The following is a 22382-nucleotide window of genomic DNA, read 5'->3' as shown; positions in this document are numbered from 1 at the left end:
CACATCAAAATATTTATCTTTCTGGAAATCTCATAACTACTCACAGTGAAGCTATACCCGAGTCTCTTCAGGTTCCCTCTGCACATATCCACAGCCGACCTTGGAGATCACTTGTGAATGCATCCCTTGGGGTACCCCCAGCACTTGTGCTGGACTATGAGACCCCACGGCAAACCATGGTTTATATTAGTTTGCCCTGGAAACTTTGGCCAGTCTCAGTCTTGTTCAACACCAGACCAAAACTCCTACTGTATATAATGTCCCAGGAAAGTTCATCAGAAATGCCCTGATTTAATGAGACACTTAAATACTGAGAAATTTCTTGGTGAGAACAGTAATACTGAAATGACTTCCTTTGTCCCCGTGTGATAGAATGGGAACCCTTAAAGGGGCTGGAAGTGAAGCCAAAGCAGAGGGACACAGGTGGGTTGAGAAAATACATAGCTTTGCCATCATCACCGCCACCATCATCATCTTCATTCATTGAACACCCACGCACGCCACCGTACGGGTGTTGGGTATTCCTAAATGGTTCAGGATTTCCCACTGTGTTGCATGGGGAAGAACAATGTGGGAGGAAGATGAGCAGGCTGGAGGGAGAGGAACACAAAGGATGTGGCTCCTGGGAGTCATAGTCAAAGCTAAGAAGTAATCACTAGGCAGATGGGTGCAAGTTGCTGGTTGATTCATAATAGATAGTTACATGACGCACAGACTTTAGGATGGGCTTCATGTTTGTAGCAATGACTAATGGCTTTCTGGTTTCACGTGGCCGAAAAGCCGTTTCCTTGAAATTGAATTTCATGCATAGTAGACTCAAGTAAGAAAGGAGGGAGGGGAAGAAAAGATAGAACCAAAATAGGAAGAGAATTTTCTTTGCTAATATGATTCTATTTTAAGACATATTTTAACTTCTAGGATCAACTTATAAACTTTCCTCCTGTTTTACCAGATGGACAGCGCATCTGCCGAAGCATTCTACCTTTCGGTTTAGTTGGTTGTCCACTTTCAGATTCTCTCAGGGACTCTCTTGCTCCCAGTTTTTATGACTTCCATCTTGTCTGGTCGCCTGCAGTCTGTTCTGTGTGCCCGCACCAAACGAGTGCGCATGGGACAGACAGCAAGTGGTGGTTGGTATGGCAGAACAGCCTTCGAACATCACAACAGGCAGGAATTTTTAAATTTCTCTTAAAATTTTACTTTCAGAAAGCAAACCAAGAATATTAATAAAGCCTTAACTACATTCATTTCATTAAGTTTGTAATTTCATTCCTGGTAGCACATCATAAGGATAACTTCAAATCTTAGGAAAGCTTTTATGTACATTTCAGTATTACTTATAATAGCAGGAAGTTGGAAATGCTCTAAGTGTCCAACAACAAATAAACATATTTTGGCATATCCACATATAAACTGATATTAGGAAGATTTTATAATCAGCATGGAAGTTTTTATCTTATTCTGTGAAAGGTGAATATATAAAACCATGTTTTTAAAAAAAACAGCTTCAAGAAAGTACTAGAAGGAAATAACAAATGTTAATTCCATCTTTCTTTGAATAATGGGATTATGGGTGATTGTTTTGGTCTTTCTATTTTGATGTATTTCCCAAGATTTTCATAATACAGAGGTAAAATACAATAGGATAAATTTTAAAGGGACAGAGACACGCCGTCAGAATCAAAACTAAGGCAAATTTAATAAGATCGTACAAATTCCTGCACTGAGGCTGTTTTCTTATACGGTAGACCCTCGAACAACATGGGGATAAGGGGCGCTGACCTGAAGGTCGTCGAAAATACACATGTAACTTTTGACTCCCCTCAAAATTAACTGGTAGTAGCCTGGTGTTGATCAGAAGCCCTATGATAACATAAACGGTATATTAATCCGCATTTTGTACATTGTATGTATCACATGCCGTATTCTTACAATAAAGTAAGCTTGAGAAAAGAAACGGTTATTCAGAAAATCGTAAGAGAAAATACATGTACAATACAGTACCGTATTTATTGGGAAAAGACCCATGTATGTAGTGGGTATCTCACACCCGTGCTGTTCACACCTGTGTCCTTCAAGGCTCAATAGTAATTTGAAATGGCGCGAAGACACGGCCCGGGATGGATGCTGTGGCCCATTTCAGTTAGATTCGGTGTCCTGTGTTCAAGGACAGGCTGCTGCCCTGGTTACTTTCTTCCGAATGGGTCGGTGTGCCCGTTGCGGTGGGGATGCCGTGTGATTGCCGGCCCTGCCTCCTGAGCCCGCGGCGTCAGGGCTTTTGTGTGAGAGAGAAATCCTTGCTCGGGGAAGGCTGAGCCTCAGCCCCATCTTTATCACAGAGCCCATCCTGGCAAAGGTCCGCTTACTGTTTTCGGTGTGTGGCAGCCTGTACTGGAAATGTTATTGGTGCCATCGTGCTTTCACCAGATGCTACGGATGGACTGAAGTCATTCTGCCCTGGTCCCCTCCACAGCACCCACCAGAGAAGGACGGGTCCTCAACCAACCCCATAGAAGCTGTGCAGCCCAACCGCTGCCCCTTCATGTCCCCCTTCTCATCTCCACCGCACTCAGCCCCTCTTACCCACTGCAGACTTCCGCTGTTTGTCCCTTGTCCGCCGCCCACTGAACCGTGAGCTCCCTGAGGCCGTTCCAGTCGCTCATGTACACAGCACAAGCTGGCCGGCGCCTATGCTTCATGCATCAGGGTTTGGAATGGATTAGTGGACGTGGCTGCATTTTGCCCATCCGGGCTGTCTGCTATTACATCCGGTCAGTCTGAACACTCTCCCTGTTCTGTGTTGCTCTGCAGTTTGAGATGCTCACGGGATCTCTGCCATTCCAGGGGAAGGACAGGAAGGAGACCATGGCCCTCATCCTCAAGTGAGTATGAAACACTGACCCTTGGGCATCCGTCCAGTACTCCTTAGCACCTCCTGATAGCAAGAGCTTCCATCTTGGAAGCCCAGATCGTTGAGTAGGCATTAGCAATAACCATAAGAAGCATTCCTGGCATTTTAATTACAGTGGATAGAGTGAATGGATCGCTGAGTGACCCTGATGAAGTCTTCTGCCACAGATGACATGGAAAATGGCGTATGTTGTCCAATGACAGGGATTTTAGAAGTGGTGATTAGTGACCATCACAAACAAAGTACAGATTCGGAAGGGCAGAAGGATTTAGGGGCTCCAGAGGGAACGCAAGAGGAGGGGTCCCCTTTCTTTCTCTACCTCTTGACCCCATTCGTGCAGTACCCAAGCTCTCCTGCCTGACGTTGGCAGGAATCATGTTGCCCGTGAGATTGAATACAAACAAATTTTCTGTTCCATTCTCAGGAAGAATCATTTACCATGCAAATGGATTTTGCTCTTGGGATCCTAGAAAGAAGTCTAAACCCAGTACTGGTCTTGCTATAACACCTCACACATGAGCAGGCTCCATCTAAGCATGATGTCAGAAGGGGGAGATCTGGGACTCTGGAGTGTGGATGGGAGTAGGGCAGCGGCTGGGGAACAGGTAGACCCCAGCTCCAAACTGAGGTCCCCCTACTGTGCGAGGACAGGGACTCCTGCACCTGAGGGACAAGCCATAAAGCTGCTGGTCCTCATGACCAGCTCTCTCAACACAGCAGATGGACTTTTATAAAAGCGAGAGGAACCTAAGAAGCTTAGGTTTTTGTAGGTTACCCCATTGTATAAATGGAAGGATAGAAATTAGTGGAGGAAACCCATAGAGAGGATTTGAGCAGTGTCTTCCGGTATCAGGTGACCTTCGTTGTGGCCGACACATGTGGCTGCAGTCTATTATTTTGTATTGGTTATCTCTGTTTCTCTTAATTTTAAGAGGGATCAAGATCTTTACTTTTTCTAAAACTAGAATAATTCCCTCCAGCTAATCCTAGGTGTGGACTTCTGAATGGGTAGCACCAAACTGGGGTCCGATGGATCCTAAAGCATGATCTGAGGACCCCTGGGGGTCTGAGACCCTCCTGGGGGCTGCAAGCTCCTCCTTTCCCTGATTTTTTTTTTTTTGCAGTTATTTGGATAAATTAGATTACTGGATTTTGTTTTATTTTCATTTTGTATTTTTTTTATCCTGATAAGTACCCTCTTGAATCCCCTTCACCTGCTTCCCCCACCCCCACCCACCTCCCCTCTGCTAACCATCCGTTTGTCCTCTATAGTTAAGAGTCTGTTTTTTGGTTTCTCTCTCTCTCTTTTTCTTTGCTCATTTGTTTCATTTCTTAAATTCTACATACAAGTGAAATGATATAGTATTTATCTTTCTCTGAGTGACTTATCTCACTCAGCATAGTACTCTCTAGCACCATCCAAGTCTTTGCAAATGGCAAGATTTCTTTCTTTTATATGACTAATATTCTGTTGTATATATAGACCACATCTTCTTCATCCATTCCTCAGTCAGTGGACACTTGGGCTGCTTCCATAGTTTGGCTACTATAGATAATGCCACTATAAACATAGGGGTGCATATATCCCTTTGAATTAGTGTTTTTGTATTCTTTGGGTAAATACCTAGTAGTGTCATTGTTGGATCATAGGGCAGTTCTATTTTTAACTTTCTGAGGAACCTCCATACTGTTTTCCAGAGTGGCTGCACCAGTTTGCATTCCCACCAACAGTGTAGGAGGGTTCCCCTTTCTCCACATCCTCCACATCCTTGCCAACACTTGTTGTTTCTTATGTTTTGGGTTTTAGTCTTTCTGACAAGTGTGAGGTGACATCTCATTGTAGTTTTGATTTCATTTCCCTGCTGATGAGTGATGTTGAGCATCTTTTCATGTGTCTGTCCACCATCTGGGTTTCTTCTTTGGAGAAATGTCTGTTCATATCTTCTGCCCATTTTTTAAATTGGATTATTTGCTTGGAGGGATGTAGAGTTGTATCTGTTCTTTATATATTTTGGATACTAACCCTTTATCAGCTATGTCAATTAAAGATGTCTTCTCCCATTCAGTAGTTTGCCTCTTAGCTTTATTGATTCTTTCCTTTGCTGTGCAGAAGATTTTTATTTTGAGGTACTCCCAATAGTTTATTTTTGCTTTTATTTCCCTTGCCTTAGGAGACACATCTAGAAAAATGTTGCTAGGGCCGATGTCAGACCTTACTGCCTGTGTTCTCTTCAAGGATTTCTATGGTTTCAGGTCTTACATTTAGGTCTTTCATCCATTTTGAGTTTATTTTTGTGTATGGTATAAGAAAATGGTCCAGTTTCATTCTTCCGCATGGTGCTGTCCAGTTTTCCCAACACCATTTTTTGAAGAGACTGTCTTTTTCCCATTGGATATTCTTTCCTGCTTTGTCGAAGATTAGTTGACTATGTAACTGTGGGCTTATTTCTGGGTTTTCTATTCCATTGATCTATGTGTCTATTTTTGTGCCAGTACCATACTGCCTTGATCATTACTGCTTTGTCATATAACTTGAAATCTGGAATTGTGATGTCTCTAGCTTTGTTCTTCTTTTTAAAGATTGTTTTGGCAATGTGAGGTCTTTTGTGGTTCCACACAAATTTTAGGATTATTTGTTCTAGTTCTGTGAAGTCCCAGATTTTCTTCATAGTATGGCAACATATTGAACACAGAGGCAAGATAAGAGGATCTGGCTCTCGGGGCGCCTGGGTGGCTCCGTTGGTTGAATGGTGGACTCTCTGGTTTTGGCTCAGGTCATGATCTCAGGGTCCTGGGATTAAGTCCTGCATCGGGCTCTGCACTCAGTGCTGAATCTGCTAAAGTTTCTCTCTCCCTCTCCCTCTGCCCCTCCCTGTCCCCCACGCACATGCACACTCCCTCTCTCTCTCTCAAATAAATAAATCGATCTTAAAAAAAAATAAAAAAAGGTATCTGGCTGTCTCTCATCTAACCCAGAAGAGACTCCCAAAATGTAAACAATAGCACTCTTCTAGCCAAAGCCTTTGTTGTTATTTTGGAAAACGTAATTCAGTTCCATTAAAAATGTTACTTCTGTTCATGGGATTTTTATTGTTTATTTTTAATGTTTGTATTATTTGTAAGTGAATTATTAAATAGCTATTATAAAAATTTCTCCCATAGAACCCATATAAACAATGTAGGTTGATGTCCTCAATGACTTCTAAAGTGCCAAAGAGCCCTAAGACCAAACAGTTTGGGCACTGCTGCTCTGGGTCACGTTGATTTGGTCTGTCTGTTGATGCTGACCGAGCAGGGTCCCAGAGTGCTGGAGAAAACTCTGGTTATCCTTCTCGTCCCAAACTACAATGCTGTTTTGCAGAGCCAAGCTGGGCATGCCACAGTTCCTCAGCATGGAAGCCCAGAGTCTGCTGAGAGCCCTCTTCAAACGGAACCCGTGCAACCGACTGGGTAAGAGTGCCATGCACCCCCACAGACCGCCTGGGCTGCCTGCCCGCCCCGCTCCACTCTTGTCTGGCTACACGTTTGTCCAAGTTCACTGAAAGCGAAGGTCCTGAAACAGGGGTGCAAATATTCTCCCGCGTCCCTGCGATAAGGTTCTCCAAAACGCAGTCGCTGGCCAGGTCTTGTAAGCTATTTTCTGAAAGTCAGTGCTTACGCACAAAAGGGTAACACTTTCCTACTCATTTTACTTCCCTTTTAGAACCCCATAAACTAAGGACAGAAGAGCTGAAAGCTGCTTCTTATTTAATCCCTCTTAAATTAATAAATCTCAACATATATTAATATCAAGATTTACATGAATGTTCACTAAGTACTAACCCATTTTCAGAATAATTCTTTACAAAGGGTTTCCCCTAGTTGCTTCTCAGTGGTGCTTCTACAAACAAATGGTCGTGTAGACCTCCCACAAGTCCCACAGCTGCTGAATCGTCCCTGCCCACCCGCAGGTTCTCACTCCTCATTGTCACGGGCACTGGTGCGCATGCCCAGCGTAGTGACGCGAGGTCAGTGGTGAGGTGGCTCCATCAGGGCGGGAGCAGGTGCCCCACACGGCGCGGGCTGCATGCGGAGCTGGAGAACAATGAAACAAGGCGCCACGTTTCTGCCCACGCAGTGGCAAACACCAGATAGCGGAACGGAAGGCGCGGGCCCGCCTAGTCCCCGTCGTTGTCGTCAAGAGAGCAGATGGTGCACCATTTTAACACTTTGGCAAAACCCATCAATATTTTAAACTGTACACAACCCTCTACCAAGAAATTTTACTTCTAGAAGTCTATCCAGCATGTAAGTTACATGTATAAAAAATGCTTGCTGGCAATCTTTCTGTTTAGCGAAGACCTGGAATCTCCCTCTCTCTCAAATAAATAAGTGAATAAATCTTTAAAAATATAGAAATAGAAGTAAATAAATAAATGAGTTAAGCTGTCACCAGGTGTCTCCACCATGGCGCAGGTGACATCTCGGCTGGGTAGTAGTTCTTCCTTGTGGAAGACCATCTTGCACTGTAGGATGTCTAGCGGCATCCGTGCTCTCTCCCTAGATGCCTCCCTCCCCCCTGCCGTAGCAAACCGAACTGTGTCTAGACTTGCCCCTGGGGACGATCCCCCCACCCACCCCCATGAGACCCACTGTTCTGTAATCCCTAACTGGAGAGATGCCCAGGATCTGTCTAGTTGCATAGATGAGTTGCTACAGAGTCTAAACATATCCCATGGTGGAACCTGTACCCATTTTATACCAGAGCAGGTGTCTGCAAGGGGATGTGGGGAGAGCCCCATGGGCCCAGCTCCTGACACCAACCTCACATAGGCCCCTGGATGGTATCTGTTAAAATGACTGTTGTCAAAGGACACTGATTAAAACCAGGCAGTGTGATAACTGCCCCAAACAGAGCCCCACAGGCCGGACCCTAAAGGCAGGGACTGCTCACTCTAGCTAGAGGCCTCCCCGGACGGCAGCTCTGGTCACTGGGCTGCCAAGCCACCAGGGGCCAGTGGGGACGGCATGGAGCCTTGAGGTCCAGAATGGGGTGCACAGCGGTCTCCACAGTGGGTTTTGCTCCATGCTGACATGCAGGGGCTGATGTGGCATGTGTGGATTTGGTTCGAGACCTGGAGGAACGTCGAGAGCTAAACAGAAGTTCCTCCACCTTGTTGTTACTGGGCACCTCAGCAAAGTCCCAGATGGGACCTAAAAACAGCAGCCAAAAGTCGTCACGGGCCCTCCTTGTCCTGGCTCTGACCGAGGCACGGCCCGGGCCCCGATTCTGAGAGACATGGCTTCTGCAGGTGCCCGCACCATGCCCTTTCCTTGGGAACCCCCCTTGCGGGATCCCCGGCCACATGTGCCTGCACAAACAGCAGCTCAGCAGGGCCAGAAAGGCCCGTCCTCTCTCCACATTGACGGTCTCCCAGTATCCGCCACAGGGCAAGGCCCTCCTCTCACCATGGAGCCACCCTGTCCTGTGGGTGGGGGTCGTGAGGACAGCAGGAGAACTTGTCCCCAGGAACACAGACGGGGAATAAAGGGCCTGCGTCTGCCCCTCCCTCCTGCAATTGCTGTCTTGTTGCACTTGTATCAGATCCCGTGTAGCCTGGGCTGGGGGCCTCCCCGAGAGAGCAGACCCTCCCCTTCATCGCTGTGCTTTCTGGGGAGGAGGTGGGCAGCACTTCTTAACGAGAGTGCATTTTAAGGCATAGAACCAAACAGTAAATGTGTCCCTCAGTTCAGTTCTAAAAACCACACAAAGATCATAATTGTTTGCCTATTTCTGATCTGACTCTCCTGATCATGAATTAATTATCTATCATTAATGTCTCCGTCCGTGTGGGAGTAACACCAAAATAATCCCTCCCTGTCCGGGGCCAGCCTGCAGTGCAGCTTAGCTGGTCTTAACCCACAGAGATTTGCTCATGAGAGGGGTATATCCCAAAGAATTACTTTTAGTTGCAAAGTACGGAACACTTAAGTAACTTAAAATTATTTAACCCAACAATTTAATTTTTCAAACTGCAGTTTATTTTTCTTGTAGTAACAAGTCACATGGCAGTAGAGGGTTGTAAGCATTGACTCGGCAGCCGAACCATAGTTATCAAAAGCCCAGATCTGCTTATCTTTTTAGTTTACCATCCTTAGTTCATTGCCTCTTCATCCCCCTGAGTGGGGCCTTGTGATCACAAAGTGGCTGCCACAGCTCCAGGCATCACATTCAGTTGAAAGGAGGAAGTGGATGAGGGCAGCTGCATCTGTCTCTCTTACCAAGAATGCAAAGCTTTCCCAAAACCCTGGGACTTCCCAGGCTGGCTAGAAACCGTCACATGGCACTTCTAACTAAAAGGAAGGTGGGAAGACAGGGATATTGGGGTACCAGGACGAGCAGCCTGGGAACGGTTGTCTTATTAGCCAGCCTCCAGGGTCGGCTGCGGAGGTCTTCGGTAAAGGACGAGCCGACTTGAGGGAGGTGTGGTGCCTGGCCTGCCTTCCTCCATTGCCTCCAACCCTATTTCTCACCCCTCTCGGCAGATCTTAAGGACCCGTTAGTTAGGAAGGAGAGGGACTATACAGTATGTAACCTAGAAATAATACACACCTACATGGGGTTCCCCAGTGCTTTCTAGGCTCTGGCGACACAGTGGAGCAGAACCATGGTCCTCACTCTCATGGGGCCTTTAGTGCAGCCGAAGAGATCAGCGTTAGCCAAGGAAGCGGCAAACTGAGAAAGAGAGGTATATGGCAGAGCTCGTCGGAAGGGGAGAGAGGTTTGCTGGAACGTGGACAATGGCAAGTGTGAGCCAGGAGAAGGGGAGCTCGGGAGAAGCCCCAGGTGGAGGAGCACTGAGCAGAGGGGTGGAGGGCGGTAATGCCAGGACCGCATCCCGTCCTGCACTTACTTGCTGAGTGACCTCGAGCAGATGTATGCACCTCTCTGAGCCGGTTTCCCTGTCTGTGAACTGAGGGTGATGGCCGTGCCTACTTCACAGTGTGGTTAGAAAGACGTGAAGAGCTAGAACCGTGTCTCACACACAGGACACAAGTCCAGGAGAAGGCAGAGATCATGGGTGCCCCCAGTTCCGTGGTGGGGGATCACGTCTAGACCCCTCTTGGTCACACTGCTTCCTACTAATTGGAATGTTTTCGTTCTCTGCCACGTGGTTATGGGTCGGAGTGGATAAAAGTCATCTGGTGCACAAGTACTGGTAAACTGCAACTCTGGTAAAAACAAAACAAACTATGGTTTTATGGGATGCATTTTAGTTGATGTTGTTAGACCTTGTCCTGAGATCATTGCAAAAAAGAAAGTGTTTGACCTGTGTCTGGAGAGCCCGGCGTTCCTTGGCAGGAAAGCATTCAGGTGACCTGCCGGGTCCCGAATTCAGCCGGAAGGAGGGCAGGGCCTCTCCAACCATGGAGAAGAGGAACTCCAGCCCTGTCGCCCTCAAAGGGCTCCTTCTACCATGTTTCCCCAGTAACCTTGCCCACGGCTGAAACTTTTCTTTCGATGCCGAGTTTGTGCTGTGAAGATCTGTCCAGTCTCTGCCTTGTCATTCTTGAGTGCCAGCAGAAAATCTGGGCACATTGTGAACTGTGAATGCATGAGCACGTGTGAGGCGTGTCACCTCCTCTCCCAGAACGCTTCCCTCTAGGACGAGCCCCGTCGGCCACCCGTCCAGGCCGGTGGGAGCCTGGCTGTGAGTCTGACCTCTCCGCAGGGAACCAGACTCAGAACAGAGAAATGAAGGCATTGGACACATCCATTCACTGAAACACACACCAGAGAAGAAGCAATTCCGACTCGTCTCCTGCAGGGGCTGAGGAAGTCACTCTCCTTTCAAATATCCTTGCATTTGCTGGAGAGGATTTGTCACCGTGCACCGGATGAATGTGACCAGGGGAGGGGCCGTGTCTGTTCTTCCTCTATTCTGGAAAAAGGAAATCATTTCCTATATAACCTATTCCTTTGTCTTTGAATTTAATGTCACAAAAACCATAGTTCTCGAACCCAAAATATCATTTTCTTATTTAGTTTAAATCATTGATGAGAGAGAAAGATGGGCTTATCTCATTAAGTGTATAGATGATCATCTTGGGAGAGACTGGCCCAGTGGAGCCCACAGCAGGTGTGGACGTTGGCCCATCTGTGGCTGAAGACTGCCCTTCAGCCAATCTCTAAAGGGAATCATCACGCACCTCTCTAGGAGCTATTGGCCATCCCTCGGGAGTCCTCACAACAGAAGACGTCCAGGCTTAGCATAAGAAAGAAACTATATTTGGGCTTATTAGTGACACGACTGTCCCCAGGGAGGCAACTGAATCTACTTGCCCAAAAATCTTCTGCCCTAAGGAGGAAGATGATGTTGAGTAAATGAGTCTTGATCTGCACAGGCAGCTGGATTGGAAAGCTGGGTCCTCCCCTCCGTTCTGTTTGCTGTGAGCCTTAGCCCTAAAATAGCCCCTGGGCCGTTCAGGGGGCTCAGAAGGCCTTGCCCCAATGCCTATCATCACACGGATTTGTATCATGACCGGTCACCTTCAAATCAGCCAGAACCTCTGTCTCTGGAGTCCTGCCCTGTTGAAGCGCCCCCGGCCCTCCAGCTGACCCCAGGCACCCAAGCCCTGGAGGCCGGGCCGACGTTGGTGCTGGGAAACAGCAAACCGCTTGCACGTCCCCCGGCTCCCCTCCAGGCGTCTCCCCTCCCACCGAGTCCCCGCAGAGGCCCGGGCCCAGCACCAGCCCTGCAGCCCCGCTGCCCCGCTGCCTCTTTCCCTCCCGCGGAGGGACATCAATGCGGTTCAATCCATAACCCCCTCCAAGGCTGTGTGCACAGAAGCGGACAGCCGGAAGGAAGAGCAGAGATGCCTTGGGTTGACATCTTGCCCTTTGCAGGTGGAGAAGCCGAGGCCCCTCCCCGCACGACTTGCACAGGCCCCCGGCCTCCAGGTCTCAAGCTGGCCCTTCCGCTTCAGTGCCCCCGAATGTCCTCACCCCAGAGTCGTCCCAGTCTCCCCCAGCCACTGACTGGAGGTGCTCGCCGCTTGGTAAACGTGCTGTGGACACCTGAGCAGGTGCCAGTGATGCAGGGGCATGGTGAGGCTGGCCCCCACGGGGGCTTCCCATCCACGGCCTCTGCCCCTGCACGCTAATAGACAGAAGGCTGCAGGGGCGGAGCGAGCAGAGCAGGTAGTCCTGGAGGGAGGGTTGGAGAGGGAGGAGCGTGGAAGCTGGGGGGTCGGGGCACCTAGGTAGACCGGATGCGGGGGGAGGAAGGCGGAGGAGCAGGTTGTTTTCTGCCTGGGGAGCAGTGAGCTTGAGAGTCTTGGAGTGAAATTTGTGTCCATTTCGACTGTGACAGCGTGCTGAGGACTCAGACCTGAATGAGGGGTCATCACGCACGTATTTATTGTGCGATGTGATATGCTCAGTGATAGAGCCCTGGGCAAAATGCATCGGTGGCCCCCAAACAGCTGCTGTCGTCAGCAGGGGGCCGGGGGCAAAGTCGCAGGAGCCCTGCCCGTGGGAGGGGTGTGTGTCATCTCCCTGTGCCGGGGCGGGGGGTCTGGAAGAGGCAGTGCAGGCCGAGCCGGGACTGCCAGGCATCCCGCGTGGGCTCCCTCTGAAGGGTGCAGCCAAGCAGGGACGGTCTCACCGTGAACTAGAGAAGCCCCTCGGGGGCTGGTGTCGCTGGTGAGTTGGTCCACAGAGGCCTCCGGGGAGATGGAGGTGGGGGTCAGGCATGTTCCAGGAGGGAGGCCTTGGGAGACGCGTCCCTGCGCTGGGCCTCCATGTCCTCATCTCTGCCCCAGAGGTGGCTTCCAGGTGTGACACTCGTCATTCTGAAAGATTCCCAAGTCCAGGAAGTCAAGGACAAGAGCGACAGGCCGGGGCTCCGTTCCAAGCCCGCACGCTGCAGCCTGGCGCTGGAGCCAAGGTGGCGCCCCCTCCTCGCCCACCCCCCCCAGCCCGCGGGGAGGTCGGGGCCGAGCAGTGCAGAACCTCGGGTGCGAGTCCGGGCTCAGGGAGGTCACCAGACGGTGGCGGCCGTTCTTGTGAATGGGCGTGCCGGGCAGGGCCCTACAGGGCGCTGTTTGGAGTAAACCCCTCTCCAGACAGAAGTCTGGCTTCCTTTCCAGACGTTGCCACAGAATGGAAGACGAGTGGGTACTGGAAGTAGGAAACCCACTCTCTGGGCTGTTGTCAACGCTGACGGCTCTCTAGCTCGTCCCTCGGGAGCATCTTTGTCCCCTCCTATAGGAACTCCCGGGAGATTCTCAGACTCCTAGGGGGCCATGTGGCGGAGCTGAGAGAGGAATGAGCTGTGCTGATCCGTGTGAAACAGCAGAGCGGTGTAGACCGCATCAGATCCAGTCTCCCCGAGCGCACCTGTTGGCTACGGCCCTGCCCACTAGCAGAGGATTTCTGTGTCTCCTGTTTCTGTTCTACTCTCCAACGCTGGTCTCCACAAGACATGCTTCACCGGCTCTGTCTCCGATGGCCCATCCCGGGTCCCATCGGCAGCAGGCCACCCTTGGACGGCGTGGTCAAGACCAGGCTTGCTGGTCTGCTCAAACCAGTGTCCTCTGAGCCACAGCCAAGCAAACATTTTAAACACTGAGTGAATGAAATTTCAAAGGGACAGCAAATACTTAAAAACTATGAAAAAAGAACATGTAGATAAAGTGTAAGTGATGAAGAAGTAAGAAGCAGACCTCGTGTTCACATCCCCAACAGGATGGCCCGGAAATTACAAGTCGGGCAGAGCTCGAGGATGTAAGGACAGTAACCGAAAGTGAGCTTGTTCTGAACGTGCACCAAGAATTTGCTGTGAGGGGCGCCTGGCCGGCTCAGTCGGGGGAGTGTGCGACTCTCGATCTCGGGGTTGTGAGTTCGAGCCCCACATTGGGGGGTAGAGGTTATTTAAAAAAATTAAAGTTTAGGGGCGCCTGGGTGGCTCAGTCGTTAAGCGTCTGCCTTCAGCTCAGGTCATGATCCCAGGGTCCTGGGTTCGAGCCCCACATCGGGCTCCCTGCTCAGCGGGAAGCCTGCTTCCCCCCCCTCCCACTCCCCCTGCTTGTGTTCCTGCTCTCACTGTGTCTCTCTCTGTCAAATAAATAAATAAAATCTTTAAAAAAAAAAAATTAAAGTTTAAAATAAAAAAAAAAGATTTCGAGGTGGACACTGTGTGGCTCAAAAACAAAGAGTAAATACTTCAGAGGCATCTCAGAAGGCCCAGGGATTAAACATTCCCAATGCTATCTGTGGAAATGAAGAAACAATGAAAATATTTGGGGCAGATACCAAAACCTTTTGAGAGTAATCTACTGAGAATGTAGAAGCCCAGTGACGATTGACCCCACAGTGGAGGAGGTCGCCTTGTTAAGCCTGTGGAGCGGGGGGCTAAATGTCATCCATGCAGTAGAGCAAATCCCCCGTGCAGGCGGAGGGCGCACTCACAATGGTGCGTGGGCATAAGCAAGTCCTGGATGCAAGCCTGGATGCAAGATGACACCCTCAAGCAATGTGCATAAGTCTGACACGTGGGTCCCCACGAACACGCTCAGTGATATTCCCATCTGCAGATGGACCACAGGTGACACGTTCACACCACAGGAAGTATGAGCTCTTGAATCTACCGCTCCGTTGAACTTTTTAACTCATCTTTACCTGGTGTTGGAGGACTTGGTGAAAACTCACCAAGCCTAATAAGAGACAAGTGTCGTTCTTCTGTTCCAGACCTTTCTGTCTGTAAACACTTGCCTTTGTCCACTCTGTGTGATCTGGATGAATTGCAGCCCTCCGCTTGGCACAGAAGGGGAGACTTCCACAGCATCGGGTCAGACCCGACAGCACCCAGCTGTGATTCAGGATCTGCACAAACACTCCCTGACCCTCCTAGCCTAGAGCTCTGCCCAACTGGCATGTGTGTTCAGTTGACATAAAAAGGGGTCATCAATACAAAACAAGCGCTTGCCTCGTTTCAGCAGAGGATAAGACTATAGAATCCAAAACAATGACCTTGTGTGCCCTAGGAAGGAGGACATAGGCCTTAAAGAACTGTGTGCAGAAATTTGCCTTCCGTTTCATGTTTTTCTCCTTTTGGGACACCTATAAATTTTGAGTAATAACTGAAGTGTTAATTAATTCACTGTCGACTGTTTGCTGAGGCCTCAAAGCACAAACATGGCACAAAATCTCACTGCAGCGGAAGAAAGAAAGTGCAGTTAAGAATGTGCTGATTAAGTATCCAAGAAAACCCAGCATGCACCAGCACAGAATTTGGAGTCACACCAAAATCTGTATTTCCTTTGTGTCTCACTTGGTTTAAATTGCTGCAGACCATGTATTTGCAAATGATGAATGAGGATGAAATGGAATGGGTGCAAAATGCAGTGTAGATTCTTCAAGGAGATTTAGCCCATGAGTCATGCGGCAGGTGCTTGCTACCTCGGGCTCTGACGTGTGCACTGACGCTCCCACCCCTGACCGACCACGGTGTTCTGGAAGCACGGCAGCCCTCACCAAAGAAGAGCTGGGAAGCAGTACAGATTGGGGGTTTTAATCCTCAGGACCAGGAGGATTTTCCATCCCGAGCTCCGGTCTTCATGAGGAGGCCTGCACACAGGTGGGCTGAAGGGGGGTCAGGGTTGGGAGTCAGACTGCTGATTTGTTCTCCGCGGTTCTTGACAGCAGCAGTTTGGGGGCCTGTCATGGGCTGCAGGCTGCTGGGATCAGATCTCGGAACGGGGGCCAGACTCGGAACTCCAGAGAGGTCCTCAGCCGGAGGCCCTTGAAGGACAGAACCCATTTCTCTCTACTCGTGCCAACACTTCTGACACCAGATGCGTGCGTTTTCCACACCAACAAATTCTTCACTTCCCAGGAGACACCAGCTTGGTGTGCTACGATTCACCTTAGTTCTGGCACTAACCACCCAGCGTTGGCCCAGACCTGGACTCGGTCCCACCGCCCAGGGTATCACCTGTGATTCCGACCAACCAGCTATAAATCCGGAGTTTCCAAGACCCCTTCTTTGGGTCTGATAATATGCTAAAACAGCTCACAGAACTCAGGAAACCATTTTACTTACTATTACCAGTTTATTACAAAGGATATTTTAAAGGATACAGATGAAGAGGTGCATAGGGTGAGTTCTGAAGGGATCCCCTTGGAATTTGGGATACACCACCCTCCCGGCACGTGGATGCATTTTTGTTCATCAACCCGGAAACTCCAAACCCTGCTGTACAGGGCTTTTATGAAGGTCCCACTCCTTAGGCGTGCTCCATTAAATCACTCCAGCCCTCTCCCCTCCCTGGAGGTGGGAGGTGGGGCTGAACTGTACCACCCTCTGTCCCATGGGTGGTTCCCACATCAGCACGAAGACCAGGGAAGTTTGGTCAGGGGTTGAGGACGTGAAAGCATCCAGCCACGTCCAGGAGGGCTGCATCTCCTGGAACCCCAGCACCCTATACTGAGGGCACCACCTGACTTCTCAGGCCCCGACAGTGTGGCTGGGTGGGCGGTGCCTCTGTGACCACAGCAGCTGGGGACGGCTTCCCCGTCCTCCACACCTTCCTGCTCCTGGTCCCTCCCATCGCAGCCGGCAGCCCCCAGCACCTACCTTCCTGGGGTGCAGGCTGAACAGGGAGCACTTGAGACCAGGCCTTGACCCGCAGCAGGGCTGGGGCTGTGGAGTCCAGGGTGCAGAACCAGGAAGTCTGTGTCTCACAAACCATGTGACACGAAACCCCCATCCCCAGACTTGGGACAGGAGCTGGGTGGACACGGCCCAGCCCACATGGCCCGCCTCCCCTTCCCATGTCCCTGTGCCCCCAGCCCCCTCCCTGGCCCACTGAGGCTCCCCTTCCCCCTTCCCATCCTGGAGAAAACCCAGAGCTCTTAGGACCTGGGGGTTTTGGTTCCTCTGAATTAATAGACTTATCTTTAGAGCAGCGTTAAGTTTACAGAAATGTTGAAAGGTAAGTATAGCAAGTTCCCTTGGACTCCCCCCTCCCCCCATCTCCCCAGACAGTTTCCCCTAACCCCAAACTGATGTCAGTGCCATGCATTCGGTGTAACGGATGGACCAGTGTTGGCAGCGTCCGCGTCAGGCCTCACTGTCTGTGCACCTCCAGCAAAGGTATCATGACATCACCTCAGCAGGCAAAACAGTCTCTCTGCCCTGAATCCTCTGTGCTCTGCAGATTCGGTCCTGCCCCGCTCCCCAGGTCTCGGGATTTAATGTAAGCAGCAAAGTAAAGAGAGAGGCCAGGCAGAATGAACAAACCCAGCAGAACTATTTATAAGCGGTCTCCAGGGGCCCCGGCGTCCGCAGGTGTGGACGCCAGTCTCTCTCTGGGTCCCGTCCTGCTGGAAGCTGCCTCTCCAGTATCTGGCTGTCTTCCCCTTCCCTGTGAACCCAGAGCCGCCTAACAAGGCACTCTGCACTGCAGCCTGCTCTCCCACTCCTTCCGTACTTCCTCACCCTTCTGGAAGGCCAGCCTGAGCATCAAAAGTGCAGCCAGGGTGGGGCTGCGTGGCTCAGTTGGTAGAGCATGTGACTCTTGATCTTGGGGGTGTGACTTCAAGTCCCATATTGGGCATGGTGCCTACTTAGATAGATAGTTGGATAGATGGATGGATGGATGGATGGATGGATGGATGGTTGGTTGGATGGGTGGATGGTTGGATGGGTGGTTGGATGGATAGATGGATGGATGGATGATGGATAGATGGATGGATGGATGGAAAGATGGATGGATGGATAGGTAGGTGGGTGGATGGATGGATGGATGATGGATGGATGGATGGATGATGGATAGATGGATGGATGGATGGATGGGGGATGGGGGATGGACGGAGGGATGGATGGATGGATACATGCACACAGGCAGCTGGGCTGTGATGGGCCTCCAGCTTCCCCCTCCAGGTTTCCAGGCACCCCCCCCCAACACCTGCAGCAGGAAGCTTCCAGCCTACCCCACCCCTGCCTCTGGCCCTGTCACAGGCCTGCAGGGCTGAATGTGGCTTCTGTGGACTGTGAGGCAGGTGAGCAGGGGCCCCTTCCCACAGGAAGAAGGCATTGGGAGCTGCTCGGGCATCCCCCAGCCCCTCACACTGCTGTGCCAGAAACTCAGAGGTAATGAAACTAGGGGTTTGTCCTGATGCTCGTGTGTGCTTTGCCCTCGGGACAGGTGCTGGCATCGATGGAGTGGAGGAGATCAAGCGGCATCCTTTCTTTGTGACCATAGACTGGAATGTAAGTCGTACAGCACGGGGCCCACCACACATGGGTCACAGGGAGGTGAGGTGGAGGGCGCACCAGCTTGGTACAGACCAGAGGGGAACGTGGCCCTGTCCCCTGAAGGGGTGCCCTCTCTCAGGAGCCTTCTGAACAGGCTGCCATTTTACAGGCACAGACCAGGGACCACCTTCCTGCAGCGCCAGGCCTGAGAGCCCTTTAACACTTGGCCCTTGAGAGACAGGTTCCGATGACCCTGCAGCCACTCCCACCGCTGAGGACAGAGCAGGGATCTCCTTCTGCTCAGCAAGAGGCTGCAGGAGCCCCTCAGGTCTCCAGGCCCTGTGGGTCTCCAGGCCTCGTGGTTGCAGGGCCACTGGGTCTCTGGGTCTCTGGGCCCCTGTGGGTCTCCAGGCCGCGGGGTTGCTGGGCTGCTGGGCCACCTGGTCTGCAGGCCCCTGGGGTTCCCCAGGCTGCCGGGCCAGGCTGTGCAGGCCTCTTCTGTGTTGAAGGGCTGCGTCTCGTACTCTGTGCTGCTCTCCCAGCCTCTGGTTTCAGGCTCAGGCCCACCCAGCTGCCACTCTCATAGAGTCGCTAAAGAAAACAAACATCCAGACTGTTAAAGACAAAGTTGGTGACGCTCGTTAGCGACGTAAGGAAGACCTGCATGGTGATGAGTTCAAGGACCTGCATGGTGATGAGTTCAAGGACCTCCATGGTGATGAGTTCAAGGACCCGCATGGTGATGAGTTCAAGGACCTGCATGGTGATGAGTTCAAGGACCTGCATGGTGATGAGTTCAAGGACCTGCATGGTGATGAGTTCAAGGACCCGCATGGTGATGAGTTCAAGGACATGCATGGTGATGAGTTCAAGGACCCGCATGGTGATGAGTTCAAGGACCTCCATGGTGATGAGTTCAAGGACCCGCATGGTGATGAGTTCAAGGACCACGGGGACAGGGCCTGCGGTCGGTGGAGAGATGGGGCTCAACTCTGAGCAGCTGGGGGCGGTGGGATTAATAGTGGGGTGGGGGCTGTGGATGGAAAACCACTGGGAGGAAACACGGGGGTGAGGGGCTCTGGCTGAAGCGACCTCACAGGACTTCTGCCGGACACAGGCCTGGGGTCCAGACATCACCTGGTGCAGGGAGGGCCCATCACATGTCGAGCCTCGGGCCCCAGTTCTCCAGGCTGATGCCACGCTGCCGCTTGGAGCTGGCTGCTGGCCAAGGGGCTCCCGAATCTCATTCGGACCCGCCGCTCGGAGCCGCCTCCTGGCCCGTCAGCGTGGGGAGCAGCCAAAGCTGGGCTTCGTGTGCCAGGAGGATGTCCCTCTTCGGATGTCAGTGTCTTCCGGTCCTTTCCTGATGCGCACACAGCAGGCATACTCGGGGGGAGGGGGGGCTCTGTTCCCTGAGCTGACAAATTAGCCTCGAGAGACTCTAACAGAAGACAGGTGTATATTACATTAATGTCCTCTCTAGGACCGAGGCTGTTAGCGGTGTTTGCCTTGCTCCCTGTCTTCGTCCTGTCACCTCCGTGGGTTCCAGCAGCAGGGGCGCCATGGCAGCCCGCCCCCAGCCCCCAGGGTTATGACCTCTGACAAGGTGCTGATACGGATGCTGGATGGAGCCAGCTGTTCCTGGAGCTTCTGACCTTACCCTCCTCTCTCTTCCTCTTCTGAAAGTCGACCCACTGGGAGAGGACCAGCTTCCTTAAAACCCGCTTCTGTAGTTCTGATTATGCAGCTTTTACGGGGTTAGGATTCTTTTCAACACTGAGACTACAGAAAAGCACACGAGATGCTGGCACACCTGTGACCTACCCCCCCAGGTGCTCCTGTGACCTCCTTGCCAGGTATCCCTGTGACCTCCCCACCAGGTGCCCCTGTGACCTCCCTGCCAGGTGCACTGGTGACCTCCCCGCCAGGTGCACCTGTGACCTCCCACCAGATGCCCCTGTGACCTCCCTGCCAGGTGCACCTGTGACCTCCCGCCAGGAACACTGGTGACCACCCCGCCAGGTGCACCTGTGACCTCCCGCCAGGTGCACTGGTGACCTCCCCAGCAGGTGCACAAGCCTGGTTAAAGGACCAGGTCAACATCAGCTTGCGTTCAGGAAAGTGGACGGTGGAAGCAAAGTGCTTGCCCATGAAATCTCTTTTTCCTTAGCTTCCTGGAATGTAGACTTATAAGGAGCTCGGTCATCCTCAACTCACAGATGGGCACCTGGAGATCTTTCTCGGTCGATTATTTCTGCGTTCCATCCAGCACGGAAGCTCAGCTGTGCCTGTGGTGATGAGGCCTCGGGCCAGCCGGCTGCGCCCTAGCCCTGGAGGGCCAGCATGGCGCCGCGGGCAGGAGCCTCAGAAGCTGACCCCAGGGGGCACGGCCCCTGGTGCCCCGACGGGCGCTCTGCCGCGGGTCGTCGTCTCCCGCCCACAGACGTCAGGGTAGAACCGCACGCCCCCTTCTGTTATCACTCGCTGTTCCCTGTGTTCAGCCATGCTGTTGACCACGTTTCGGGTGCTTCCAGGACACGGACACAGAGCAGTGGCCGTGACACCCCGGGCTTTACAGCCTGCTCGGGAGGGCGAGGCAGGAATCGAAGGCTGTGCCCTAAGTCACAGAGAGAAAGCGGCACGGTGAAGAGAGCCGCTGAGGGGAGGGGTGGGGCATCGGAGCCGAGCCCCTCCCCTGCCCCTCCCGCCCCCACGCTGGCCTCTCCACGCACCTGTCTGCCGAGCACACCGGCCCTCCCGCCCCCACGCTGGCCTCTCCACGCACCTGTCTGCCGAGCACACCGGCCCTCCTAGCCCCGAGTGCCCCTGTGACTCACTTATGTTCTCCTCCTTATGGCTTTTCTGAAAAGCCAGCTCCTCGCTAATGTCTGTCCCAAGCCTTCCCAAACGCAGCTCCTCGCCCAGCGCCCTGACTCCCCTGACCTTGCTGCATCCCCGGCTCCTCGTCACCGTCCAGTGTCCGGCATCACGTCCCTTATTCATGGTGCTGATTAGGAGTCTCCGTCCCCTGCTCCTGGAATGGAAGCCCCAAGGGTCAGGAGTCACTGTCAATGTTGGGTAGAGACGTCCCCCGGGCCTCCGAGGCAGCCGGGCTCAGAGGAGGCCCCTGACAAACAGTGAATGAGCGAGGGAGCGAGGGAGCGAACGGGACAGGCTCTCAGGGCAGGAACCCACTTCTCTCCCTCTCTCTCCGGGGTACACAGCCCTCGCCGCCCGCAGAGATGAGAAAACAGGAGAACAGGGATGGTTGGGGCCGGAGATGGGGACGGACCGTGTGGGATGGGAGACCCTCGGGCTGCAGCTGGGCGGAAAGGGGAGGCCCGGCCTCACGGCTCTGGCTACCACTCAACACAGCAGCTTGGCTTGAAGGATCTGCTTGCAAGTCGCTGCAGACAGATGCTTCTCTCATCCAAGAAGGGGCGCCCCGCGAAGAAGTGGGCATGTGGAGGAAAAGCCAAGACAGCTTTGTGAAACGGTTGGAATTTTCACAGCACGATGATGACCTTGAACACTGTGCAGGTTGGGCTAACTAACATGCCTCCTGGAGAGCCCAGGTCCGCAGGAGCTCTGAGCAGAAGCCGGCTTCTTTCTGCAGGCATTAGCAGCCACCCGGTGAGAGTCCGGCGGGGAGACCAGCCCCAGTGTGCACGGCTCGTCCCGTCTCTGCATCTAGGGCCAGGTTCCTGCCAGGGCAAACACGGTCACTGGATATCTGCACCAAGAAGGTGGCATGCTGTATTATTTCAAAGGAATCAGACTAAAATTGAGGTTGGGAAGTTTCTTTTGTTGCTTTTAGCATTTAATTCCCTTTTGTTTCTGAGAGAGGCCCTTCAGATTCATGGGGACCAAGCGTACGTAACTGTCGCTTCTGTATTTGCCCGAGGATGACGAGACAGGGAGAGAGGAAAGGAAGGATCTCATTCCATCCCGAGCCCTGAATGAAAGCAGCCAGGGAGTGGTTAAGGGAGAAGAGCTCCGAGTCACCACTTTTGTGCAAATTCACTTATTTCGTAAATAGTATTTGGCGCTTGTCCGTGTCCAGGTGAGCAAGCTGGCTGTCCATGCTATGGCAACGGAACACACAGCTGTCCTCAGGTTGCTCCACGGCTGCACGAAATGTCTTGTCCAGCCACAGAAGAGGTGTGCGGCGTGGGTGTCCCGTCAGAGACCCGACACAGGCAGGAGCTGGTAGGTGAGGTGACATATTC

At 52.0% G+C, this 22382-nt stretch overlaps 1 protein-coding gene across 7 annotated transcripts in view; it reads left to right on the top strand.

Moving 5' to 3' along the window:
- Positions 1-22382, top strand: part of RPS6KA2 (ribosomal protein S6 kinase A2) — a 360649-nt gene that overhangs the window by 304791 nt on the left and 33476 nt on the right. For all 7 annotated transcript variants that reach the window (XM_073894222.1, XM_073894220.1, XM_073894221.1 and 4 more), the window contains 3 exons: positions 2812-2882; positions 6273-6361; positions 18104-18168. In XM_073894222.1, coding sequence (XP_073750323.1) covers positions 2812-2882; positions 6273-6361; positions 18104-18168 — 225 coding nt within the window. The remainder of the gene's footprint in view (positions 1-2811; positions 2883-6272; positions 6362-18103; positions 18169-22382) is intronic.

This window comes from Callorhinus ursinus, unplaced genomic scaffold (genome assembly GCF_003265705.2).
Source record: "Callorhinus ursinus isolate GAN/ISIS: 27379988/994484 unplaced genomic scaffold, GSC_fseal_2.0 scaffold6, whole genome shotgun sequence".
Lineage (NCBI taxonomy): Eukaryota > Metazoa > Chordata > Mammalia > Carnivora > Otariidae > Callorhinus > Callorhinus ursinus.
Note: the sequence above shows the minus strand (reverse complement) of the source record. Positions and strands in the feature narration are given on the sequence as shown.